Source organism: Syngnathus floridae, chromosome 22, assembly GCF_059516105.1.
Source record: "Syngnathus floridae isolate MCC-2025c chromosome 22, RoL_Sflo_1.0, whole genome shotgun sequence".
In the NCBI taxonomy this organism is placed as follows: domain Eukaryota; kingdom Metazoa; phylum Chordata; class Actinopteri; order Syngnathiformes; family Syngnathidae; genus Syngnathus; species Syngnathus floridae.
Genome location: NC_142434.1, coordinates 8,305,408 through 8,333,380, shown reverse-complemented (window position 1 = coordinate 8,333,380; position 27,973 = coordinate 8,305,408). Strand labels below are relative to the sequence as shown.

The window sequence follows — 27,973 nt, the reverse complement described above, 5'->3', positions numbered from 1 at the left end:
AGTGAGTGTTCCGTCTGTACGACTGGTCTTTGAATGCACCCCGCTTCAATGGCAGAACGCGAATGAATTTAAAGACATCAAATGAGAATAATCCTTTATAAAAATTAAAATTGACTGACGCAAACGTGAATTCTTCATGTTTTTATTGAAAACAGCATAGTGCTGACGCCGTACGACGCCGTACGGCATCGGTTTTTCGCTTTCCAAACAAGGCGTGCGCGCTCCCGCGGCAGGGGGAACAAAATCTCACGGGGGAACCAAATCGAGCACAACCTGTTCCGCTGTAGCGGGGAACTGCCTCCCTCTGGCGGACACGTCGAGAAATTACACCACCGGCCAAACGGTGGGAGTAACTCTGACTCCTCTTAAGGTAGGCTCACTCGACATCTTTTTAACGGTTCGTGGAGGACCCATGGGACTTCCAGCCGGTGTGCGTGTTGGCTTCACTTGAGTTCAATTTGGTATTTTCGTCAAAAGCGCATGTGGTGAAATTCCACAAAGTAGGATGGGCAAACACATTCCAGTAAACTATTAGTGTCAATTGGGCTCTCAAAATGGCAGGGAAAAGATGCACAGCAAAACGAAAATATGCAGATGAACACAGGACGTTTTTATCGGAGTGGGAAAGTTTCTATTTTTTGTTGAACGTGATGGCAAAGCCATTCTACCTGATACGTCAGACCTCAGCGCATTTCAAAGATTCAAATCTTCAGCGCCATGCACTTCAGCTCAATCCATTCGGACATTGATCAGGCGTCGAACCTGCAACATCATGCTTAAGAGGTGGACATGCTAACCAGTGCGCCATTATGTCAACGCATAATAACTAAGTCTGCTGATCAAAACAGCGGTTACTCTATGACGTCGCTACGTCGTGGTCACGTGACGCAGACAAGACGTCAATGGGCGGAACTTCCGCCGAAATTCAAATCCGTGGGAAGTGTTAACTTGTTTAAAAGGGAGTGGGCAGAAGAAATATTTAATTTATTTATGTCTATTTTGAGTGCACACCATAATGTCAATGCATAAAAACTGTAAATCTACTAAACAAAACAGCGGTTGCTATATGACATCTGTCACGTTGTGGTCACGTGACAGACGTGACGTCGATGGGCGGAACTTCCGCCGGAATTCAAATCCGCGGGGAGAGTTAACTTGTTTAAAAGGGAGTGGGCAGAAGAATTATTTAATTTATTTAAATCTATTTGGAGTGTGCGCCATTATGTCAATAATAACTGCAAGTCTACTAAACAAAACAGCGGTTGCTATATGACGTCTGCCACGTCGTGGTCACGTGACGCGGACGTGACGTAGGCGCCTACTTTACATCCCACCGATCACAGGACCCCTCGGCTGCATTACTGCGCCCCCTTCCCAACCAATCGGATTTCATTCTCATTGCCGCACCCACTTTCTGATGCGTCAGCGAATCATGAAGCAGTATTTAACAAGCAAATTGAAAAAAAAAAAAAACAAACAAAAAAAAAAACAGTTACAAACTGCAGAAGTGAGAGAAAATTGACTCAGTACAGCCCAAGAGCAGGTCTCGAACACTTGTTCCATCGTACCAGAGCTACTAACGTTACCACTCGACCAAAGACTCGTGACTATGGCAGTGACAGAACAGCAACGCACGCTCACCTCAAGAGTGAAAAGTGCCTTCAAAAACTAAAACCTAAGTGCCACTTTGCCCGCCTCCTACCTCAGCCCAAATTCAGTCTGACCAATCAGAGCGCAGCTGAACTTGGCCTGACAACGCTAATCGGAAGGCAGCATTTCAAATCGACGACACCGTGCACACTTTTCATCCCACTGATCAAAGGGACCCCTCAGCTGCATAACCGCGCCCCCTTCCCAACCAATCGGATTTGCTATGCGCGACAACGACGCCAATGGGCGGAATTTCCACCAAAATTTAAATCCGTGGGCGTGGCTCGCAACAGGAAGTAGGAAAACGACGACGTTGACAAACAAGACACAGCGGATGGTAACACGACGACTAACAAGATAAATATTTTTATTTTCTGCTTGCAACTGGACCGTCCAGAGCGTACACGGTAAGTAACACTCATTGTGTTTAAGGAAATTTACATTTGACTAAAGTTGTCGATGTTGTTAGGGTTTTCCAGGTTATCTTTATCATAGGATTATGTTGGAATGCAACAGGTAATATATACCTTACCTTGTCCTCCTTATCACAAGGTCGTAAAACATCCCCTGACATGTTTAGACTAGAGGACAAGGGCTTTAGCCAGTTTACCCAAACCCCCACTCTGTTTCTCTTAATAAATATCCCCTCGCAGGAACGAGGGTTCAGACTTCATTCTGGAGCGAGTGAACTCTCCACCTGCAGGTGTCCCAAAAGAACTTGCTTGTCTCCCGTGTGGTTCTTGCAAAATAAGTTGGAGTGAGCAAATCTCTAACATTTTGGTGCCGAAACCCGGGATCCCTCATACCCGCTATCTGGCTGACGAAGGAGGACGTGCTGCATTGTCGACAAGCCAGTGTCCATTAGGAGGACCTGGAGAAGAAAGTCCTGGGAAGAGAATTCTTCGCTGGGCCAGCATCTTAGGTCTGCCTTCGTCTGACAGAGGTGGATTGACGGGACCCGGCAGTGCAACGAACCAGGTGACAAGTAAGTTAAAGGCCTGAAGTTGTGTTGTGTTGTTAAACGCGTAACACGTAGAGGTGCACGAGAGCCAGCTTGGGTTCGAGTCCCAGTGGAAGAAACAGGCTAAGAAAAGCAGAGCTTCTTTTTCGTTCATCGAAGAAGTGTGTAGACTCTTCTTTGTCTGTTTTTCCGAGCTGAAGGATCTGGCTTGGGTTAGAGTCCCAGTGGAAGGAACGTGCTAAGAAACACAGAGCTTCTTTTTTGTTAATCAAAGAAGGGCGTAGATTTTTCTTTGTATGTTTTTCCAAGCCAAAGAATAGCTTGGGTTCAAGTCCCAGTGGAAGAAACGGGCTAAGAAAAACAGAGCTTCTTTTTCTTAATTGAAGAAGGGCGTAGATTTTTTCTTTTGTCCGTTTTTCCAAAGCCGTTTGGGAGGCTTTTGCACCCATCCGTGGATAGGCCTAAAAAAGCGCTGGAGTTTGTGTGATTGAGTGTGTGACTGGTAGAATAAATTGACTAAATAGCAGTTCTAGTGTTGATCCACGGCATTAATACAGGCTAATAATTTGTTGAAAGGTCAATTTAAACCTGCATTGAGGATCCTCAAAGAAAAAAAATTTGAAAAAAAAAAAATTGTAAAACCTTAAACTACTAAAATTAAGATGGGAAATAAGAACGGTAAATCTCTTGCTCTGCTCTTCTTTGAGATGAGAAGTTCATGGCAAGTAGATTTCTTAATTGTATGCAATACATGCTGAAGTGGAAGAAAATGTATGGAGTACAAGAAAATTTGAAATGTGGAAGAAGTAGTAGAAGTGCTAGAGTGTGGTTGAAATCTTCACAAAGAGATGAGAACAAATTCAAGAGACAAAAGCTAGAAAGATGAAAACTGATGAGGTCATAAGTGTTCGTCAGACCAGGACACAATAAGGCCCCTGTGAGCGGGTGCAAGGCCGCAGCTCAAGCCGCGGCTCAAGCGAGGGGCAAGAGGAGTTTAATAATAACTAGAAAATGCAATTTCTGGAGAAATTGCGTGTGAAGGCGAATACTTTGAATCACTTCTTGGGGAATGATGCCGAATGATGTTGAAATGAGTTGAATTTCTTGAGAAATGTGGAAAATAGAAGTGTAATACTAAATTTTGGAGAAATTGGTTGAATTTCAAATGTGAAAGTTTGGAATTTTTGGTAAGTGGGAGGTTGTGGAATAGGTAGGCAAAAGATGAACAGTTGAAAGTTGGAACGGGTTGAAACGGTTAAATAATGTAGAAGTTAGACTAAATCTTGAATCCCCATAGAGAATGAGTGGGAATTAAAAGAAAAAGCTATTGCGCCAAAATTTTTTGAAATTTGGAAAAAACGAAAAAAAACGGATTCAGGAGGTTCACTTTTGGGGTTAAAATGTTGAAACGGGTTCAATCGGACAAAAAATGCAAAAGTTAGCGCCTAATGTAGCTATTTAGGGCAGTTAATGTTGAAATAAGGTCACTTCCGGTCTATTAGGGTCACTTCCGGTTTGATTAAAGGCACTTCCGGTCTAGCTGAGGTCACTTCTGGTTTAAAAAGGTCACTTCCGGTTTAAAAAGGTCACTTCCGGTTTGATTTGGGGTCACTTCCGGTTTACCTGTGGTCACTTCCGGTTCATTTGGGGTCACTTCCAGTTTGATTAGGGTCACTTCCGGTCTATTTGAGTCACTTCCGGTTTGAGTAGAGGCACTTCCGGTCTAGCTGAGGTCACTTCCGGTTTATTTGGGGTCACTTCCGGTTTAAAAAGGTCACTTCCTGTTTAAAAAGTTCACTTCCGGTTTGATTTGGGGTCACTTCCGGTTTACCTGAGGTCACTTCCTGTTTACCTAAGGTCACTTCCGGTTCGAATTGGGGCACTTCCGGTTCATTCTAGGTTCATTGGGAGCACTTCAGGGTCAATCCAAGATGGCCGCCACACTGGAAGTGGGGGTCAAGGGTTGAATTGCGTAAGCATAGTGGAAGTGGGGGTGAAGGGGGTGAATACGGTAAGGATGAGGTAACCAAAGTGAATAAAGTTGGAATGGGTTGAATCGGTTGAAAAATGTAGAAATTAGAGTAGAAAAACGAAATTTTGTGAAATTTTGTCGAAATTTTTAACGTGAAAACGTGAAATTTTTGAATTTGGGAATTTTGGGAATGTCGAGAATCATTCCGAATGTGGTTTGAATGTGCTGAATGAGGTGAATTTAAAAGGGGAATGACGTAAATGTGAAATGTCGAATCTGCCATTGAGAATGAATGGGGAAAAATTTGTCGTAAATTCGCGAATTTTGCGAAATCGGAAAATTTTCGGAATGAGAAAAATGGAAGCGCTCATCTCGTGAATATTTGGAATACGTCAAAAGTGGAACGGAGTGAATCGGATGAATTATGTGGAAGAAGAAGCGGGACAAAAAATTGGCGGGAATAAAATAGAATAATAATAATAATAGAGAATGGTGTAGAATAACATGTGTGAAGGCCATCGCCTTCACACAATAATAATAGAGAATGGTGTAGAATAACATATGTGTGAAGGCCATCGCCTTCACACAATAATAATAGAGAATGGTGTAGAATAACATATGTGTGAAGGCCATCGCCTTCACACAATAATAGAGAATGGTGTAGAATAACATATGTGTGAAGGCCATCGCCTTCACACAATAATAATAATAATAAGGTGGCAAATTACAAATGACTAGAGATTAATTTGTGTTACACTAAAGTTAAAATATGCAAATCAAGTGGTAAAGAAATGCAACTTGCTTCTAGAAGATAAATAAATAAAATTAGAATGTGCTGTCCTCGTGTGCATGGGAGGGACCAGCTCATGATCAACCACAGGAAATGGCCAGCCTGTGACGAATCATTGTTGCTGAGACCTACCTTCCGCACACGAGAGCTGTGCATGTGTGTGCGTATGTGTTAAAGTTAAAGTTAAAGTCCCAAATTGATGAAGATTGGCTAAACTTTTAGTATGAAGAAATTTGCTAGACTGTTGTCTATTCAATTTACACCGCAGAACAGAAACAATTTGACGAAAAAAAAAAATGAGAGGAAAAGAGAGAAGTCTGTTTGCGAGCAGAAACTAATCCACACTAGTGCATGTTAAGTGTCTGTTAAGGATCGGACAGTACAGCCAAGTGCGTGACGACGGACTTTATTGGAAGGGGATGATGGGAACAGCCCGCGCTGGAGCGGCGATCAGGCTGGAGAGGACAAACGGTTCTGCGGGGGTGTCGAATAGTCAAGCGAGTCAAGTTTCTCCGGGACTGATGAGCGAAGCAGCATCAAGGGACAGACTGGCACTCGGTTCTGCGCTGTCGGCGCTGATATAGCGCTGTCCATGAACCCGTGGCAGGTGACGGTGATTCCACTGACAGGGGGGGCGTGGCACCAGCACGTGACAGAACCCCCCCCACAAGGGACGGCTCCCGACGTCCCCAGGAACCGAAAACAACAAAACAACAACAACAAAAAAAAAAGGAAGGCAATACCCCGGGCGGCCAGGTGGAGGGGTCAGCACACCGCTGAAACGTCCGACACCTCGCCAGACGCAGGATCGACGGGCGCGGGGGCAGAAGACCCCGGTACCGGTGGGCAAGACCTCCCCGGACCCTCACCCCTGGTCCCCTCGTCCCTCCTCGGGCGCCCGCGCCGAGGACCCGGTTGGTCCGGATGACAGCGATGGAACTCCGTGATGAGCGAACGGTCGAGTATCCAGCGGCTCGGAACCCAGGAGCGGTGCGCGTCGTCATAACCCTCCCAGTCCACGAGATATTGTAGGCCCCGACCACGCCGCTGCGATCGGAGCAGGGAGCGGACAGCGTAAGCCGGGCCCCCATCGACGAGCTGGGGCGGCGGCGGCGGAACGGGCGCCGGCGCCAACGCGCTCTCATGGATGGGCCGCACACGGGACACGTGGAACGTGGGATGAACCTTCATGGAGTCTGGAAGGAGCAGACGGACTGCGGCCGGGCCAATCACCCTCTGGATAGGGAACGGTCCAACAAAGCGGGGCGCCAGTTTGCGGGATCCCGCTCGCAGCGGCAAATCCCGCGTCGAGAGCCACACACGCTGCCCCACTCTGTACTCCGGAGCCGGCGTCCGGTGCTTGTTCGCCTGGCGGGCGTAGCCTGAAACAGAGCGGAGAAGAGTGACCCGGCCCCTCGCCCAGGCACAATGACAACGGCGGACACAAGCCTGGGCCGACGGGCACGCCGCACCACGCTCCTGGTGGGCGAACAAGGGTGGCTGGTACCCGAAGACGCAGTGGAAAGGCGAAAGTCCCGTGGCCGAGCTGGGAAGGGAATTGTGAGCATACTCTACCCAGAGAAGCTGTTGAACCCACCCGCGCTGGTCCCCGGCGGCCATGCATCGGAGAGACCTGCCCAGTTCCTGGTTCAGGCGCTCCGCTTGACCGTTGGACTGAGGGTGAAACCCCGAGGAGAGGCTGGCCGTGGCGCCGAGGAGTCGGCAGAACTCCATCCAGAAGGTGGAGGCGAATTGAGGTCCTCGGTCTGACACGATGTCTTGTGGAAGACCGTGGTGACGAAACACCTCCCGCACCATGATGGACGCCGTCTGCTTCGCAGATGGGAGCTTAGGCAGAGGGATGAAATGTGTCATCTTGCTGAAATGGTCCACCACCGTGAGGACCACCGTGTTTCCCTCTGAGGGGGGGAGGCCCGTGACAAAGTCAATTGACAGGTGAGACCAGGGACGCTGGGGAACCGGCAAGGGTTGAAGCAGCCCGGCCGGAGGACGAGTAGACGTCTTGTAGCGGTTACAGATTGAGCAGGCTCTGACGTAATCGCTGGTGTCCACTTGCCAGGTGGGCCACCAGAAACGCTGTGCCACCACGTACCTCGTGCGTGCAGCGCCGGGATGACAGGCCAGGCGTGAGTCGTGCGCCCATTGCAGCACGGCCGATCGCAGGCCTTCAGAGACAAACAGGCGACCCTCCGGGCAGTTGCTGGGGCCGGGTTGATCGCGTGATGCGGCTTCCACTTGGCGTTCGATCTCCCATGTGAGAGCCGCCACCCGAACCGAGCTCGGGAGGATAGTGGGAGGCGGGCCCTGTCCCTCCTCCTCACCAGGAAACAAACGCGACAGGGCGTCCGCCTTCGCGTTACGGGAACCCGGTCTGTAGGAAAGAGAGAACTCAAACCGGTCAAAGAACAGAGCCCACCGTGCTTGTCTCGCGTTCAGTCTCTTGGCCGATCTCAGATACTCCAAGTTGCGGTGGTCGGTCCAGACAATGAACGGAGTGGTGGCGCCCTCCAGCCAATGTCGCCACTCCTCCAAAGCCAACTTGACGGTGAGGAGCTCCCGATTACCGATGTCATAGTTCCGTTCTGAGGCTGACAAACGGCGAGAAAAGAAGGCGCACGGGTGGAGACGATCGTCTTGGCGGCTACGTTGAGACAACACTGCCCCGACACCCACGTCCGAGGCGTCCACTTCGACCACGAACTGTCTGTCGGGATGGGGAACTCTGAGGATGGGAGCGGATGTGAACCTCCTCTTAAGCTCCTGAAATGCCTGTTCCGCCCGTTCTGTCCATTTGTATGGGGAGGCGGGGCTGGTAAGGGCGGTGAGTGGCGCGGCCACCGTGCTGTATCCACGGATAAAACGTCGATAAAAGTTTGCGAAACCTAAGAATTGTTGCAGCCGCTTGCGTGTCTCGGGAACAGGCCATGACGTGACCGCCTCCACCTTCCCAGGGTCCATTTCGATGGATCCCTCACGCACCACGTAGCAGAGGAATTTGACAGAGGAGGCGTGGAACTCGCACTTCTCTGCCTTCACGTAGAGCGAATTCTCTAGGAGGCGTCGCAGCACCGCCCGAACATGCTTGATGTGCTCAGGAAGCGAGCGGGAGAAGATGAGGATGTCGTCCAAATAAACGAACACAAATTTGTCCAGCATGTCTCGTAACACGTCGTTGATCAGGGACTGGAAAACTGCTGGGGCGTTGGTGAGCCCAAACGGAACCACCAAGTACTCGTAGTGTCCGCTCGGGGTGTTGAAAGCCGTCTTCCACTCGTCTCCCTCCCGGATGCGGATCAGGTGGTAGGCGTTGCGAAGATCCAGCTTTGTGAAGATGGTGGCACCCTGAAGGCTCTCAAAGGCGGAAGAAAGAAGAGGCAGAGGGTATCTGTTCTTAACGGTGATCTCGTTTATTCCCCGGTAGTCGATACACGGGCGGAGCGTGCCCTCCTTCTTCTTCACGAAGAAAAACCCCGCTCCCGCAGGTGAAGAGGACGGCCGTATGATACCGGCTGCCAGGGACTCCCGGATGTATTCCTCCATAGCCCGGCGCTCAGGAGCGGACAGGGAGTAGACGCGTCCCTTGGGAGGGAAGGTGCCGGGCAACAGGTCGATGGCGCAATCGTAGGACCGGTGTGGAGGAAGAGAAACGGCCCTGGCTTTACTAAAAGCCTCCTTGAGTTCGTGATAAACTGCTGGGACATTGGAGATGTCGGGACTGTACTTGGGCGGGTGGTGTGGTTGACGGGTCCCCAGCAGACGGAGGAATGTGGCCACGCGGATTCCGCGGGGACCTCCTCTCCCGATCGCGCCGCCGCGTCCGGATCCGCCGGTCTACTCGGGCCGCCAAGTCCATCGCGCCCTTCAGGGTTCGCGGGCGATCGTAAGACACCAGTTCGTCTTTCATATACTCGGCGAGGCCGTTTAGGAATGTGCTAACGAGCGCTGGCGCGTTCCATCCGCTGCTGCCGGCCAACGTCTGGAACTTAAGGGCGTACTCCGCGACCGATCGGCTACCCTGACGCAGCGTCACCAGTTCCTCGGTGGCGTCTTCGGCGGCGGATCCCAGGTCGAACAGGCAGAGCAATTCCTCTGCGAAGGCGTCGAGGGAATCGCATGCCGGGGCCATCCTTTCATACTCTGCCAAACCCCATAGCCGCGCCTCGCCCGTGAGGTGGGTTAGAACGAACCCGACCTTGGCTGATTCTGACGCAAACGTGACGGGCTGGAGGCTGAACATTATGCGACAGTTGGTCACAAACGCCCTCACGTGCTTGGGATCGCCGTTGAACTTTTCGATGTTGCTGAGGCGGGGCTCCGAGACGTCCACGAGCCTCCTGGCCTCGGCAGACGGGCGGTGCTGGGGTGCCGTGACAGCCGGGGACGCAGCCACCGACAGTCTGTGGAGGGCTTGGGCCATCTCCTGCTGCTGCAGCTGTTGTTGCTGACCCACCTTGATCAGGTTCCGGATGTCGGCGGACAGGCTGCTCGCTCCAGTCGGCTCAATGCCGTCTCGTCGTTCGCTGACTGCATAGCGTGGCCAGTCTGTACTGTTAAGGATCGGACAGTACAGCCAAGTGCGTGACGACGGACTTTATTGGAAGGGGATGATGGGAACAGCCGGCGCTGGAGCGGCGATCGGGCTGGAGAGGACAAACGGTTCTGCGGGGGTGTCGAATAGTCAAGCGAGTCAAGTTTCTCCGGGACTGATGAGCCAAGCAGCATCAAGGGACAGACTGGCACTCGGTTCTGCGCTGTCGGCGCTGATATAGCGCTGTCCATGAACCCGTGGCAGGTGACGGTGATTCCACTGACAGGGGGGGCGTGGCACCAGCACGTGACAGTGTCAAGCCCACATGAGAAAACAGAACATGCTTTCAGGAATTGGAAGGAGCTAAATTGTGAATTTAAGATTTTGCAATGCTACATTTAATAGGAATAATTGATTGGTTGTGTTATAAGATTATACAAAATTCTAAATGCAAGCTAAATCTGAGAGATTGAGTTTTTCAAATGTAAAAACAAAGAAAAAATTCAGATTAATTTGCCAGTTGTTTTTTTTAGTTAAGTTTTTTTTGGACTGGTGGATTGTTCTACCAGGAAACATGAGTTGAAAATGATATATGAATGTTGTGTGGTGAGCTTGGATGAATTGGGACCAATGTGATAGTATGACTCCTTTTTGGAGACTGTGTGAGATGCATATGATGAGCATTGATGAATGATTGCCTGAATGAGAGGTTGAATGGTTGAAGTCGTTGGCGACTACTATAGAAAATTAGTAGAGCGACTTTGATGAAAGAGTGATTTTGAGCAGGTTGAATGTTAGAAAGAAACACGTAGCTTTTGGATTGATAAATAACTAGAGAAAAACTGGAGAACCAGTAACACATGTTGAAGGTGTGAACTGAGAAATTGAGAAGCGTTTTGGAAAGGAAGTCAAACTAAATGATGATGGAATCGTATGTAGTACAGAATGCATTCTCCCAAAAAGTTTGTCAAGGTGTGAGGCATGGGCGTTGCCAAGCCTCAAAAGGAGGGAGTGAGTAGGACAGATAGTGGAAGATAGTAAGAATACAACACTTTATGACAATGAATTTTCGAATACATTTGGTGTTATACTGTGGTAATTTTTTTGTTCTGGTGTAGATAGATTAGCAACACGAGAGATTTAGAGGTTCAAAAGAAAGACAGTTAGAAGAAAACATTTTTGATTTGGACAATTGCAGGCTAACAGGAACATGAGAACGATAAGAACTACGAGGTGGGATCCAATTTCATTGGGGAGATTGAGAATTCACAGCACCATACTCTAAGTCACATTTTTGAGCAAGCATGACAATAATATGTGAGAGGTCAAGACATACAGATCAGGGCTTGATGTGGAATGCAAACCTCGATGAGTTGATTTTCAATAATGATACTGAAGACAACATACTGTCCGATTAAATTGGAACTATAGATAAAATGTAGCTCAAAAATAGGATGAGTTGCAGGATTCACAATATAAAAACGAGACCGCTGTTATTCGAAGAATTTGAAGTTTGGTAAACAAATGTTACCAGCAAATTGATGGAAGCAGCTACATTTGGAGATAGTCTTACAAGTTTGATGTCCCAGCCTGTCATTCTCAGTGTCAGGGTCCCTGAAACTCAATCCGAGACTTCGCCTGCAGCCGTGAACAACTACAAAATGGTGCCTGGCTCTGAAGCACCTTTGACCTTTGGCGAAGGACAAGAAAAGACTGCTGTTGTGCTTGGAGGGCGACAAGTACACTCCGGAGGACAGCCAACATCCTCGGGGAGGGAAAAGACATTGAAAAGCGGAGGAACTCACAATGATGAAAATTGACTCATTTGAACAATGGACTCATTCAAGAGTGATGGATGGGGTCGCTCAGAAGCAACAACAAAAGAACACCAACTTGAGAGGGTGAAGTGCGGCAAAAAGATATGGACTTGGAGTGTCCAACAACCAAATCGCACTCCTTGGTACGGCGTTACCAAATTTGGTGAAGCTTGGTTCAAAGTGGAAGGGAGGTTCATTGTCCACTGAGTTTGACAGAACTGAGGAGATTTGATAAATAAATAAATAAAAATTTGAAAAATACGTAGGGCTACAGAGAAAAGCATTATAATCAGAGATTGAACGGATTTGGATAAAACAAATAGGCTAAAACGGTAGGAAACAAGAGCTAGATTTGATATTTTGGCTCATCAACCTTCAGACGTAGAGGTCGAGTTATATACATTTTAGAACAGGACATTTGGCAGTCAGGAGGAAGCTAGGTTGCTCAATGTACCTACTCAATACAATAGTAAGTTTTTTTGTACCACAGTGGAGGTTGGATGGTCAGAAAGTTAGGTACGTTCAATTTTTGACATTCACACAATCATGCATAGGAGTCACACGGCGACAGTTAACAAGACAATGACTGCAATAGGGACCACCTACGACTGCACCGACATGAAAAAGTAGAAGCGAGAGAGCAGAGTATGGGATTATATGCTAAAACGTCTGCTATACAGTTACCGATAGGAGATTCTATCAAAAGAAGCTACATGAGAGATGGATTAGAATCCCTTTGTCTGTGTGTTCTGTTTGTGAGTAATCTCTGTAAAATTGTGACAGTCTTGTTGTCGTTCGTCTGAACTTTGTATGCCGTTTTGTGTATGTGTGCGTGCAGATGTGTGTGTGTGTGTGTGTGTGTTCACACCCTGTGTGGGTGCGAGCGTGTGAGGAGAAAGAAGGCATGGGTAAGACAATCTCTTTCAAACCAGGAGGCAATAAATGGGAACGCCCCTGTCATAAATAGTTTTTGGTTAAAGGGAATCATTAGGAGGTGTTCAAACTCTTCCCGCAAACACTCCTATTTACCAGTTAAATGGGCACTACAATTGACTACGAGAGTTGCAAGCAACAGATAAAGAGCAGTCCTTGGCAGATTATATGATCAGGACGCTCAAACTGTGTCAAAGACAAATTTACTGCCGCTTGATCTTTCCTCCTCACAGGTCGACAAGCCCATCAATCCAGGAGACTGGGTCTACATCGAGGTCATCAAAAGAAGGAACTGGGCCAGCCACGACGGGAGGGACCATTCCAAGTCTTGCTGACTACACATCTTGCATCCAAGGTTGCAGCACCCACAAATGCATTAACGACGACTGCTCTCCAGGAGGAAACTGGATGGGAGCTTTGGACATCACCGCTGTGTGCCAGGATGAGAGAGCCGTTGTCAAGGTGTAAGGGCTCTACTACCAACATGGCTGCACCATCGGACGGGACCTACTTCATCCAGAAGTTCAGAGGCACTGCCTCACCTGCATCCTATGAGTGCACGTGCCTGTTCAGTACGGATCATGGTTTTGTGGTCACAAGGTTTATCCGATGCTGCCCGCCAACTGGACACGAGTGTGTGCGCCAGACCTCACCTACAGACTAGAACATCATCAGCTGACGAAAACACGAACACATATACAACTTCTTAGACGTGACAGATGTGATGATGATAATGAGACGTGGATTGCGTAGATGCTGTTCTGTTGAGCATGTGTTACGGAAACTTGTTGATTTGACCATCAAATATGCTTCGCAAGTAATGGATACACTGATGTGCTGTTTCTGTGTTTTTCTTTTTCTTTTTTATTGATAGCATTCTGGTCGCCTAGGCCAAAGGGACCGTGTAAGAATTTTCCTGCTAATAACATCTGGCCAGCAGGTTTTTCGCTTACACAATAAGTTTGATCTGGGGTATTAAGGTAATGCCTCATCTTCACTGGAAAGTGTTGCTATCATTGTTGTTTTTTTTATTTTTCCTATTCTTCTTTCTTCATTATACATATATATGTGTTTTTTTTCTTGCTTGTCTTTGTTATTTGGGGTAGCATAATCATGATAAAACAGGAGGGAGATGTTAGGGTTTTCCAGGTTATCTTTATCATAGGATTATGTTGGAATGCAACAGGTAATAAATACCTTACCTTGTCCTCCTTATCACAAGGTCGTAAAACATCCCCTGACATGTTTAGACTAGAGGACAAGGGCTTTAGCCAGTTTACCCAAACCCCCACTCTGTTTCTCTTAATAAATATCCCCTCGCAGGAACGAGGGTTCAGACTTCATTCTGGAGCGAGTGAACTCTCCACCTGCAGGTGTCCAAAAAGAACTTGCTTGTCTCCCGTGTGGTTCTTGCAAAATAAGTTGGAGTGAGCAAATCTCTAACAGATGTTGCTAGCGTTTGCTGTAATAGCAACATTTAGCTGAGCGCTAACACTAGCAGAAATGTAGCCGCGTTGCGTTGTACGTGTGAATATTGGTCGAGGCGAAATGTTAATGTTTAATTTCATTCCTTTAGGTTCCACGGTGTTTGTTGGCTGTAAGTTTTCCACTGTAGATTGAGTGTGGGCACTCTCAAGTTAACATATGTGATTATACTGCCTAATCTATTCCAGCGTATGTTGTTGCCAAGTAATGTAGAATAGATCCAAAGTAGTAATCCAGAATAGTTTTGAAAAGACCATTAGAATAATAAACAAATCTGATTACCTTGAACATAATGTTAGAGATTTGCTCACTCCAACTTATTTCGCAAGAACCACACGAGAGACAAGCAAGTTCTTTTAGACACCTGCAGGTGGAGAGTTCACACGTTGAAGGAGTGAACTCTCCCAACTGCACGGACATATTTATTAAGAGAAAGAGTGGGGGCAAAAGTAGACTGAATAGGAAGCCCTTGTGCTCTAGGTGTTTTACGACCTTGTGTAGAATGGGACAAGTTATCTTATTCATTACCGGTTGCATTCCAATACGATAAGGATACTCTGTAAAACCCTAACACATAATAACAAGCTAAGTGTTTAATATGTTTTATGAAGTCAAAATGGGCACCACCATGTGGTGAAATTTGGGATTGCATCACATCCAATTTTGCGCAGTGGACTCTCGGCGCACACTCGGCGCAGCTTCTCGCAGCAACGCTCGCAGCGCGGGATCCCTCTCGTCGCAGTGCTCTCTTGACGCAGCGTCCTCTTGGCGCAATACCCTCTCGGCGCAGCGCTCTTGCCGCACAGCTCCCTCTCGCCGCAAAGCACCCTCGTCCCGCCATCACAGCGCAGTGTGCGCAGTGCACGTATCTCACGCAGCGCATGCAGCGCGCGCGCCTCCTCGACGCAGAGCGGCACCCTCTCGGTGCGGCACTCTCTTGCCGTGCGCTCTCTCGACAAGGCGCCTTCTCGCGGCGGTGCCCACTATCCACGGCGACCTCGTGGCGCCGTGCCACACCCTTCCACCATGGCACGGCGCCCTATTGGCGCGGTTCTCTCTCGGCGCGGCGCAGCAGGGCGCCCTCTCGGCGCGGCAACCTTTCGGCATCCTCACGTCAATCTCTCGGTGCAACACAGCTTTCTCTCAGCGCGACACAGCGCTCTCTCTGCACGGTGCCCTCTCAGCGCAACGCCCTCTCGGCGCGTCACACCCTCGGCCCACTCTGCCGGCGCAGCGCGCGGAGTGCGTGCAACGCTCGTGTCTTCTCGGCGCAGTTCACACCCTGTCGGTGCAGCACCCTCTCGGTGCGGCGTCCTCTCAGCGCAGTGTCCAACCAGAGCGGCGCACCCTTGACGCAACACTGTCAGAGCAGCGTGGCGCCTTCCTGGTGCGGCACGGCGCCCTCTAGACACCGTGCCCTCCCGGCGCAGCGCACGCACGTTCTCTGGGTGCAGCGCACACTCTGCGCAGCACGCTTGACCTGTCAGCCAAGTGTCCTCTCGGCACAGCGTGCCTGTGCTGTCGACGCAGTGCACTCCTGGTGCAGCACGCGTGCGCCATCTTGGCGCACCCTGGGCCCGCCCTCTAGGCGCAGCGCTAACAGCACGCGCACCCTCTCGGTCCAGCACCCTCTTGGTGCAGGGCCCTCTGGATGCAGCGTCCTCTCAGCGTGGCGCCCTCACGGCGCGCGACCTCTAGGTGCGGTGTCTCTCGCCCCAAGGCCCATCGCCACGGTGCGGCTCAATCTCTGTGCGGCATGGCGACCCCCCGACGCGAACCCCCTCGGCACACCGCTCGGGCCCTCTAGCTGCTGCGCCCTCTCGGCGCCACGCAGTGCCGTTTCGGCGCAGCGCTTGCAGGTCAGCGCTCGCAGCGCGTGCACCCTCTCAACGCAGGGCCCTCTTAGCGCCGCGGCAAAAAGGCACCGCGTCACATCGCGCCAAGAGGACGCCGCGGCGAGACCCGGCACATTATCCTCTTGGTGCAGCCCACGTGCCCTCCCGGCGCATTGCCCACTCGGCGTAGCGCTCTTGGCACAGCGCCGAGAGGGAGCTTCGCCAAGTGGGCACTGCGCCGAGAGAGCTCGCGTGCTCCGCCGAGAGGATGATGCGCCAAAAGGGCCCACACGCTCCGCCAACAGGGCGCCGCGCTGAGTTGCCGCTGCGGTGAGAGGACTACGCGCCATGAGGGTGCTGCGCCATGAGGGCGCTGCCCGTTTGGGGCGGCCTCGCGGTGCACTCACGGCACCCTTTGCAGCAACCTCGTGGCACCATCTCCGTCTCTGCACAGCGCCAACTCGGCGCAGCACCGTCTCGGCGCAGCACGCGCGCGCGCCCTCTCGGTGCCGAGAGGACCTAGTGCTAGGAGGGCCCCGCGCCGAGAGGGCGCGCGCGCTGTGCCAAAAGGGCCTGCGCACTCCGCCGAAAAGGCGCCGCGCCAAGTTGGCGCTCCGCCGAAAGGACTACGCGCAATGAAGGTGCTGCACCATGAGGGTGTCGCCCATTTGGGGCGCCCTCCAGGCTTTGCAGCACCCTCGGGGCGCCCTTGCGGAATCCTCTCCGCCTTCTCGGCGCAGCGCCAACTCGGCACTGAGCCGCCTCGGCGCAGCACGCGCGCGCACCCTCCCGGCACCGAGAAGACGCAGTGCCAAGAGGGCCCTGTGCAGAGAGGGTGCGCGCGCTGCGCCAAAACGGCCCGCGCGCCCCGCCGACAGGGCGCCGCGCCGAGTTGGCCATCTCAGCGCAGCGCCGACTCGGCGCAGCGCCGTCTCAGCGGAGCACAATCCGTTCCAGAAGGCGGTTCGAGAAGTGAATTGGTCAAATTCCGAATCTTTTTTTCCAATTACAAATAGTGGGAAAAGATTTAATCCATTCCAAGACTGAAACAAAACACCTTTTTTAAGCATGTTTTAAGTTGGGCTATTTTGTCCGATCACGCAACTGCAGCGCACCACCAAATGCGCAACCTTAGGACGCCGCCGACGGCAGCACTGCATTATTTAAGAAGAAAATAAGACAAATATTTTTAATATTTATTTAATATTTTCCCCTCCCTGACGATGGCGAATTCCATGATTGTGTCGATGCTGCCCAACAGATCGCAAAGGCTCGGCCTGATTTGGAAGATACGCCTCTGCCAGATGGTCATGTGGTTTTTGTTGATGGGTCTTCTAAGAAGAATGAATCTGGTGTGACCCTTACTGGGTATGCCATTGTTACTGCCGACAAGGTTTTGGAGGCTGTCCAACTGCCATCCAATATGTTGGCACAGGCCGCTGAGCTCATTGCTTTGAGTGGGGCCTGCAAATTGTTTGCAAACAAGTCCGTCACTATCTGGACTGATAGTCAGTATGCCTTTGCTACAGTTCATGTGTTTGCTCAGCAGTGGAGCAACCGTGGCATGATAACGTCTACAGGGAAGCCCGTCTCCCATTCCGCGATACTAACTCAACTTTTGGATGCTGTCCAGCTGCCTTTAAAGGTAGCGGTTTGCAAGTGTGCTGCTCACACTGCGACCTCTGATCCTGTTTCTCTCGGTAATGCTTTTGCTGACAAATCCGCTAAGGCCGCTGCGGAAGGCCTGCTTCATGTCTTCTCGTCTCTCGCGGCTCATGATTCGATGTCACACATCTCCCCTGATGTGTTGCTTGACATGCAGTCTCAGTGCCCCTCCCAGGAACGACTCTCTTGGGAAAGGCGGGGTGCAACTAAAAACACCGATGTTTTTTTTGTGTGACCTTTGGGCAAGCCTGTCTTGCCTCGTAACTTGTTCAAGTGGGCTGCTATTTCGAGTCATGGGGTCACCCATGTCTCGGCGGGAGGTATGGTGAAACAAGTCGAGGCTATTTATACAACATACGGCTTTGCCGCTTTTTCGCAACGATTTTGCAGAGTGTGTTTGATCTGTGCTAAACATAACCCACAAGGCAATTTAAGACCTCAGAGAGGGAAATCCCCGACTCCATTGTACCCGTTTCAGACAATACATATGGATTATATCCAATTGCATAAATGTGAAGGGAAAGAATATTGATTGGTCATAATAGACGCATTTTCTAAATGGGTAGAAATATTTCCTACCAAACATGCAGATGCACTCACAGTGGCAAAGGCCTTATGCAAAGACATCATTCCAAGATACGGTATTCCAGAAACAATTTACAGCGACAATGGTCCGCATTTTGTAAATGAAATAGTGCATAACATTGGGAGAATGTTCCACATATATCTAAAGAACCATTGTTCATACAGACCACAGTCCGCTGGCCTGGTTGAGAGAGCGAACCAGTCTATAAAAAACAGATTAAAGAAATGTATGGAAGAAACGAAACGACCGTGGACTCAGTGTTTAGACCTGGTCAAAATGTACATAAATATTACAAGTACAACAGGGCTAAGTCCCTATGAAGCTATGTTTGGAAGACCTTACAGGCTTCCTCAGTTCAGAAACACATGGGAGATCCCCGAGGAAGCCACGTTAGCTGATTACATGAGAAAAATGTTGGAACGTCAAAAGAATCTAACCAATAACACTGATGATGAACCCATTTCTCCGCAGGAAGACCCCAAAGTGGTACCGGGAGACTGGGTTTTGGTCAAGAGTATCAAGAGGAAGAATTGGCATTCACCCAAGTGGGAAGGTCCCTTTTTGGTACGACTCACGACACCTAATGCTTTAAAAATAGCCGAACGCAACACGTGGATTCATTTATCTCATTGTAAAAAGGTGATCTCCGCAGACCCAACCTAAGTACGGAAGCTGAGCGAAGTCTGGTAATAGTGCCTGATCCTGGTGCCAAGATCCAGGGTTGACACGAAAGCTAGCAGAAGCCAATTTCCAAGACACCAACCCGAAGCTCAGGGTGTTGACTCTGAGGAGATCCAAAACATGAGCATTAGAGAGTCATTTGGTGAGTGCTTTAATCGGGCTGTAGCCTGCGCAAAGTCTACCATGTGCTTTTGGTTGCTTTTGCTGGTTTGTGTTACCATTATGTTTTCTTCGGGGGTTATTTTATTTGTATGGATACAGCACCATGAGCCTCGAACATTCTTCTCTCAGGCAACTGCCAACGCTAATTCTAATCAGTATGGCTCATGGGGAAGAATTGTTAGACATAGGCGCAACACTAAGTCCCCTTTTGATCATGTTGTTTGTAGCCCAGAAACCGTCCGCGTTCCAACTTGCGTACCATGGCTTTTGTCTTGGACGTACAATAACTCATTAATGTTTACTGTGGCTCCTAATACATCTTCTTCTATTATTTTACCTATGAAAAGTTTGAGAGGTTTTCATAATGGTCACCCCACTACTGGGGATAAATGGCTCGGATATTGGTGGTACTTAACTGGCCACCCGGTTAACACTGACTGGGGCACCCTTGTCACCACACAAATGCGAGAGTATTGGCCCTCTGGTTCTAGTGAGTAGGCTGTGTTCTTTGCCAAACGAGTGACTTTGAAAAATCAGGGCACAAGCCTCCTTTTGACTCTTACACTCCCTGGTGGTCAAATTCGTCCTCCAAATGCCACTTTGTTTAACACTTCTTGTTGGGGTTTTCAACTGTGGGCCTGGTCTTCTGGAATCGATCCTCACTTTCCTATTGCTGTTTGCATTAATAAAACAATGTCGATCGCAGACCGTCCCGTCACAAATAATTACACCCTGTCAGCAGGGGCAAAAGTCACAAGTGTGCTCCTCACTGATATAGACAGCTATTTTGTAGCCTCCACGGGAATAAGCGGTCAAACCAACAACTGGCTTCTTTTGGCTGAGAAAGCCGCGAGGATGGCTAACACCAGTTGCGTTGCATGCATGGGTCCCAGACCTCTTTTGAAAATCATACCTGCAAATGTAGGCCCTAAGTGTGCTGTTGTTTTAATGTTGAACTCGTCCATTTCACCCACACATGATTGTTTTCAATGGGATAAGGTTTACCCTGTTGCCTCTATGACAAAGTATAAACCCCTTTTTTCGTCTGATGTAGCTAAGGGTAATTTTACATGCATTAGATTGCCTGGTGCCGGTGAGAAGCTCGGCGCCCTACCTGCTCCATGGTGTGGGTCCGTGACCAATGTCACTGCCCCTTTTTTGCCCATTGCTCGTTGTGATATTTGGTTTTGGTGTAATAGTAACAAACTTTATGATAGGTTGCCTTTCAACAGCTCTGGAATTTGCGCTTTGGTAACCCTATTGCTACCTGTTCATTTGATACCAATGTCCTCTTATGATCTTGCGTCTTTTACTAGGTCCGTAGTGCCCGAATTCTGGCCGAGAACGAAACGAAACGCCGAATGGCGGGGCACAGCTAATCCAACCTACATCGACGCCATTGGTGTTCCTAGAGGAATACCGGATGAGTATAAGCTGGTGAATCAGATAGCAGCTCGTTTCGAATCCGCCCTGTGTTGGTGGTGTACTCTTAACAAAAATGTTGACAGGATTAACTACGTCCATTACAACGTGTAGAGGCTCGGAAACTGGACCGAGGCAGGTTTCAAGGCGGTCCACTCCCAACTGGCCGCTACTTCCCTCATGGCTTTCCAGAATCGAATGGCCCTTGACATGCTACTCTCAAAGGAGGGCGGTGTCTGTGCCATGTTCGGTGAGCAATGTTGCACGTTTATTCCAAATAATACTGCAGCCGGCGGAAGCCTGTCCCAGGCCCTTGAGGGCCTGCGGACCTTGAACGGGAAGATGAAGTAGCACAGTGGGGTGAACACAGAGGTTTGGACCGACTGGCTGAACGTGTTCGGAAAGTACCGCACCCTGGTTTCCTCTGCCATGGTCTCCGTTGCCGTTTTCTCTGCCATTTTTACCTTGTGTGGATGTTGTTGCATCCCTTGTCTCCGGTCCCTAATTAGCAGGCTAATTGCGACTGCTATCTCTCAACCAGCTGAGACTTTCCCGTTGCTCCAAGGGGATGACCTTTCGGTCGACGGGGATTCTTTCTCTAGTGACGACCCGGTCAGCGAATCTATTGTGGTAGACCTGTCCGGTCTGTTTTCTGACCCTGATTTTGCCGATTACGACTCAGTTTCCTCCCGGGTGTAAATTAGTTCCTGCGAAATGTGATCCCTGGGCTGAAAATCTTTTGGAAGTGGCCATATGGGTGATGGGTTGGTCTCCGGGAACTTATGATAAACAGGGGGGAATTGATAGGTAAATTGTATATATATGTTATCATGCGTTCCCTAATGAGTACTCATTAATAAAATTATTGCACAGTATGCTTGCTGTTTCGTTTTGCAGATGTCCACCAGTCATACGTTGCTGTCTGGAGCTTCCTGACCTTCTACGCCTCGGGGACTCCAAGAAGGCTGTTGATAGCTCAAACTGTTTTGTTTATGTCTGTGACTTCTTATTTCACATAGCATTTTGTCTTTTCACTCTTTTCTCATGGTGTTTTGTCTGTGACTTCTTATTTCACATAGACTCCTGTCCTTGCACCCTTTTTGGTTCTTATCTGTAACTTCTTTTTTCACATAGAATCTCTTTCCTTCCCTCATGAGACAAAGCCCAAGCTTTCCCCCACCTCAGGGGCTAGTCTCACACTGTGGGTAGGGCATTCCTAAATAAAAAGAGCGGGGGGTGCAAAAGACCTTTAGTGTATTTTCGATTGCTGTAAGTCTGGATGCACTCCTCGCGAGAAAAGACTCAATATTCTGCCTCACTGGTTTTTGTCTGCTGATCATTTTGATGAGTAAAAACCTGACAGTCCTTATGTACAAACCAAAATTTAAGTGGACCTCGGGGTGCAGGGAGCTTAATTTGGTCTGATCAGGCAACTGCAGTGCGCCGGGCACTATCTGTCGCATTGCTTTAAGAGCATCTTTGTGTTTCAGGATGGCTTTACTGCTCCCACTTGCTTTCTTGAGGATGTCACTCTAGCAAGGTGCAATACTGTAAACCCAGCTGAGTTTTTGCCAACTTCAGAGGATGGGGACCCCCACGATTGTTTGCATGAGTCAGAAAAATACTCTAGACTGCGGTCCGATTTGCAAGCCATCCCCCTGAGGGAAGCGGATCTCGAACTTTGGACAGACCGCTCTTGTTATCGAGTCGGAGAAAATTTATGCGCAGGCTATGCGGTCGTGCAAGCGCAGGGACCTGAGTTTGTAATGATCAAAGCCGAAGTGGTGCCACAACCGGCCTCGGCCCAACTTGCTGAACTGGTGGGGTTAACAGAAGCATGCCTGCTCGCAGAAGGGAAAAGAGTGACAATCTATACAGATTTGGCATATGCGCATAGCGTGTGCCACCTGTTTGGTGCTGTGTGGAGGAATCGGGGGTTCAAGAAGACTGACGGTTCCCCCATCCAGCATCATGCGCAGATAATGAAGCGGCTGGTGGCCATGATGAAACCTAGAGAAATAGCCATTGCAAAATGTGCTGCCCACAAGTCTGATGCGTCCAGAGTCACGCAGGGGAATAGAGTGGCGGACGAAGCAGCCAGGGATGTCACGAAAGGCAGCCAGAAAGGGAAAGTTTTGTTGGTTACGCATGAGGTCGACCTCGACGACAGGGTCACACTCAGGGATGTAATCTTAATGCAGGCAGCCATTAACCCGATGGATAAACACCTTTGGGAGCAAAGGGGGGCGAGTCAAGACCCTACTGGACTGTGGAGAAATCACGAAGGTCTGGTAGTGGCGCCGCCAGATTTGCTGGGACTGTTAATCCAGGAGGCACATGGGTTGGCCCATGTGTCAAGGGGGGAGGTAAAGAGAAAAATAACCGCAGAATACGGGTTTTGGGCGCCATATTTACTCGAACAAATCGACCAGGTAATTGGAAAATGTGCAATCTGTTTGAAAAACAATGTGAGAAGAGGGGTAGCCACCCCCACGGGTTACATCCCGACTCCTAATTGCCCCATGAGAGAACTAGTGGTGGACTTTGTCGACATGATACAACCTGTCGAAGGGAAAAGATACCTGTTGGTGGTCGTAGACCGGTTTTCTTTCAACGGAAAGATGCTCAGTCTGTGGCCAAGTTTCTGTGCCGCGAAGTTATCAGCAGATGGGGTCTGCCGGATAGGATTTCTTCAGATAACGGGAGAGAGTTTGTGGATAAAACGGTCAGAATCATAATGCAAAAATTGGGAATTAAACAGCGGCTCGGAGCAGTGTATCATCCACAAAGCCAAGGCATTTGTGAAAAAATGAACGGCGTCATAAAAAATCGAATTTCCAAAATTTGTCAACATACAGGCTTGAATTGGATAGCTGCCTTACCACTGGCACTGATGGTTTGCCGGTCGAGTGAACTCCGCGATTTGCATTTGACCCCACATGAATTGGTAACCGGTAGACGCATGCCTTCGCCGTGTTTGCGCACCAGTGGGAAAGGCCCAAGCCTGTCAATCTTGGAGGATGAAATGAAAGCCTATGTCAAACATTTAATCACGATACATAGGAATATTTCCACTTATGTTGTTGACAGGCAGAAACAAGAAGAAGCACAAGAGAGACTCGAAGCAAATACTAAAGACACGGTACAGCCAGGAGACATGGTGTATGTGAAAGTGTTCCGCCGCAAGTGGTACAACGAAAGACGGCAGGGGCCATTTGAAGTTGTCCGCTGTACCGGAACAGCGGTGCAAGTAAAAGGGTCGCCAACTTGGTACCATCTGACACACTGCGTCAAGGTGCCCAAAGATGAAGAACCCCAAAGAGGGAGTCGTGGCTGCGAGAACTCCGAACAACCGCCAGAACAAGAGTCGCCCAGGGGTCCAGATCGGGATGAAGACGGGCAAGGTCGAGCTGTGGTGGATAACGTGTCTGCTGTATCTGTTCCTGAGGACATCGGGGGCGACACAGCCGACGATCGAGGAAGCCAACAGTTCGACAATGTCAATCTTGACGACGCGCCCTCCCCAGATGCAGGTGACTCTCCCCAACACAGCGACACCGAACCAACTACCACCGGAGATGGTGTCCCCAATGGACACGGTCACACAACAGGACCCAGTGACGGACGCCCAGTCCGCCACAGAGTCCGGCCTGAGCGTTACATTGAGCAATGTTGAGGGAGTGTTGGGAAGAGCTGTCATACTGCCATGTAATTGCGCAAGGGCAGGAAGGTCCCTGTGCAGACACACCGCCAAATGGGAAGACAACACCGGTAACATCCTTGCCCTGGCTCAGCGAACACATGTGGACAATCTACTGTTACTAAATACATATAGGCGATTTGAGGTGTTAGGAGATTGCGCTCTATTTCTGACAAAAATTGGCATGACTGATTTCGGAAACTATACGTGTACCTGTTTCAAAATGGGAGTGGGAAAGGCAGAACGCATGGGCGACCAAACGACGGTAGACAGTGTTACTTTCGTGACATTGACGGAGAAAAAAGAAATTGATGACGAACAACCAGACAGCCCAGTCACGGAGTATGTTAAGACGGAGAAGGCAGTCACAATCAAAATTGACATTGTATCCATGACAACGATTGGCGACAACATTGAAACGCAGTCGGCCGCGTCAGGGACGCTCATGACAACGGCGGAGGCGGTAAAGCCGACGCCTGACGTTCCAGGACCTGCCCACGAAGCGTTTGCAGACTCGGACTGGTCCCCGGCGGAGGTGCGAACCAATTTGCATGCTATGGCAAGACGGGAAGCTGCTTGGAAGGCTTATGGGTTCGATGCTTTGGCATTACCGGGGGTTGATGAATGGGCAGGAAGAAACATGTGGTATCAACTGATGGTGCATTCCATCAAGTCGTCCAAGGCAGTGAGTGGGTCGTGCTTGGTAAGGGTAAAATCACCAAGTACGCTGAAAGCTGTTTTTCAGACTGTTCCGGTGCCGGTATCCGACGATTGCCAGCTTAGGCTACTGCTTTGGTTGGTGTACGAGCAGTCGTGGAAAGCACCTGAAACTGACGCTCAGATCAGGAAGATTTTTAAGCCCACAGGGGTGTGCGCGTGGATAAGTGAACTTCCCTATTTGGATATGCTCGCCGTGCATGAGGACATTCAAGTTGCGGTGCCAGAATCCATAGATGTGCCATCTATAAAGGTGCCCGCCTGTTTTTGCTCTAATGTGACTCACGGTGGGCCGGGGGTGCCTATGGGGGTGGCAGATTGCGACTATTACTCTATGCAATTCCCAGGTGTAGCATGGGGGGAAAGGGGAGCCATCCATCCGGTGACCTTTCCTCTACCCGACTCCTATAATGCGATTACGGTGATGGTGGAGAATCGCACGGTGCCTGGAAACACAACCATAGGTAGCCTTAGAGACATCTGGTGGGTATGTGGGACTAAAGCTTATTTGCTTTTGCCGTATGGATGGTTGGGTTGCTGCTATTCTGCTACCCTGAAGCTCCCGTTTGAGGTGATGACAATAAAGAGGGGCCACAAGCCAGAGGGGGAGACTTATCAGGCGGTCCCAAGCAGGGCCAAGAGGGAGATGGCGGCGTTTCACACTACGGATGCGTACCATTGGAGAATTAGCTTGGGAGAAAAATGGGGCCTTGGGATCTTTCCCTGGTATGGGGTGACATTTTTGGCAGATCACATTGATAATATTACGTATACCCTCCAGGGATTTGCGAATGAGACGATCAAGGGCTTCCGACAGTTGTCACTTACCCAAAAGAGCCATCGGTTGACCCTGCTTAAACATGACATGGCTTTGGATTATATCTTGGCGAGGCAAGGGGGGTTGTGCATAGCCCTAAACTTGACAGATGACGCTTGCTACACTTTGATCCCTGATAACACCGACAACATTACCAGTATCATCGACGCGCTTAAAGTTATCCGAGATTCTTTTGGACCGTCCGAGGGCGCTGGTTGATCAGCAACCAGCTGGATACAGGATAGACTGGGACCTATAGGGACGATAGTGGCGCAGGTGTTGGGGGCGCTCGGGATATCACTATGTGTGATGCTTTGTTTTTGCACTGTGATAATGACTTGCGCAAAGGCCATGATATTACGGTGGATAGGCGTGGTAATGCCAAGGGACCAGACCCAGATGCCGCTGCTCCCGATCGACTGTAAGACTGATCTGACGTACTCTGGTGAAATGATAGTGACTGACAGGTACTCGGATTAAACATAACAAAATGATAAGGGGAATGCCTGGGAGAGGAGAATTAATATCAGAAAAATACAAAAAATAGAGCTATACACGAAAATGAAAACCCAAAGTTAGGGGATGAAGGAGTGGGACCATCGGCGTAGCACCACTTCCTTGGGTTTTCATTTTCCTTTTTGTGTGACGTGTTGCATGATTCCACTGGAATGTGATCCACCGTATGTTGTTGCCCAGCCCGCGACCAGTTTACCATCGTTATTGTGTCAAAGTTGCATGTGTTTTGCGCTGAGTGCCATTGTCATCACACGATACTGGCAGGAGTTCTTATTCGTTCCAGAACCTCTGAATGCTGACCGGGGCCGTGCAAGGGACTCTATGGACAGTGACCTGGACATAAGGACTTTGTATGGACAGCAGGCCCTGGGCAGTGATACCCAGCACGTTCTATCGCTGAAGATTCGGGGAATGGACTCTGCCTCGGCACGCACTTACACATGAAGAAGGGGGGTGACATTTCGGGGGCTTGTTTTGATAGCATGTTTTGATACCTCATTACTATATACCTCATTGTTTATTCCAATATTATTTACCTCATTTTGTTACCTGCTGGCCTGCTGATCATGTGACGGTACAATTTCACTGTTTGGTGATAGGTGGACATGTCATTCATTTCCATACTGTTTGGTGAGCTCATACTGTTTTGTGGATTGTAATGTGCCAGGGCTCCTTACACCTGGGTGACACCAGGTGAGGGGAACCGTTGGGGTTAGTAGAAGGGGCCTTCCTCTTTTTCCTTGTCATTAGACTGGCGAGGTTTTTTCTTGAGGAAGGGCCGGCAGCTTTTTGGGGCTTCTAACGGGCCACACCAAATTTATTACTTCGCAATTTGTCACCGTTGTAGGGGTATTACCTAAGGGGGGTGGTATCGTCGTTTGAATAATGCGGACTTCAATTTTCTTTGCTTGTGGTTCCTGAGAGGCCTCAGATTGTTGTCAGGGAGCAATTGGCTAACTAAATAGTTTGAGCTTTCCTAGTTAAAATAACCTTACGTAGCATGCCTTGAGCGTGATTTAGGCTGAGGATTTTAGGGCCAAATTGTAGACGTGAGCATATATAAAATTTGGTTGGGGGAAGATGTTTCGACCTTTGCCGATGTCATCTTTTGTTAGTTCGTTTCCGCGACTATTACTTTGTCCCGGAAGGGGGGAATGAAGTGTAATTTGGAATTCCCTCTCTATTCCTGTAGGTGGCCTTAGAATGTCCACCTGGTGTCAGTGACACGATTCTATTCTATATTTGCTGGTCAGGGAGAATTCAGTTTCAGCAATGTGTGCAATCCTATAATAAGGTAAAGTGGCTGTTGCCGTCCATCACCAACAGCGCTGGTCAAGATCTCATTTTTAGTAAACTAGCAGATTGAAAACCACAGCTGGTGCACAAAGCCATGACATCAGCTCCTTGCCAGGTATAAAAGATACGGGCCTGACAGGGGTTGGGGGGCCACTCAACTTTTTGGAAATACTTCACTTTGACATCGGTTGAATAAAATCTTTTCCCAATCAGCCGTGGTCCCTGAATTGCTTATTTTTCTGAAAACAGCCACCGACCACCGAGTGTTTTTTGGAGACCAGCGAAGCAGCAAAAACCATATACCACAGCTGCACACGAACTCTCGGTTGAAACTGCAATGTCCGATCGGAATTGCTGAGCGCAACGACTGTGCGCAATGGCCGATCAGAATAGTCACTCGCAATGGCCAATCAAAACGG

The 27,973-nt window shown here is 49.4% G+C and overlaps 1 protein-coding gene and 1 long non-coding RNA gene across 2 annotated transcripts; both read left to right on the top strand.

The window, feature by feature from the left end:
• Positions 1–64: 64 nt before the first annotated feature.
• LOC148379545 (uncharacterized) lies at positions 65–21,816 on the top strand. The gene is made up of 3 exons (XR_015855527.1): positions 65–370; positions 18,715–18,807; positions 18,883–21,816. It is a non-coding gene; the product is annotated as an uncharacterized LOC148379545 (long non-coding RNA).
• Positions 21,817–24,599: 2,783 nt separating this feature from the next.
• On the top strand, positions 24,600–27,118 carry LOC148379544 (uncharacterized). The gene is made up of 2 exons (XM_088367640.1): positions 24,600–25,444; positions 27,106–27,118. The coding sequence occupies exons 1-2, from the start codon at positions 24,600–24,602 to the stop codon at positions 27,116–27,118; spliced, it is 858 nt and encodes a 285-aa protein (XP_088223766.1).
• The last annotated feature ends 855 nt before the right edge of the window (positions 27,119–27,973 follow it).

Bases quoted from the DNA above. Each gene is read 5' to 3' on its own strand.
- LOC148379544 (XM_088367640.1), top strand. From the start codon at position 24,600: ATGACAACGATTGGCGACAACATTGAAACGCAGTCGGCCGCGTCAGGG.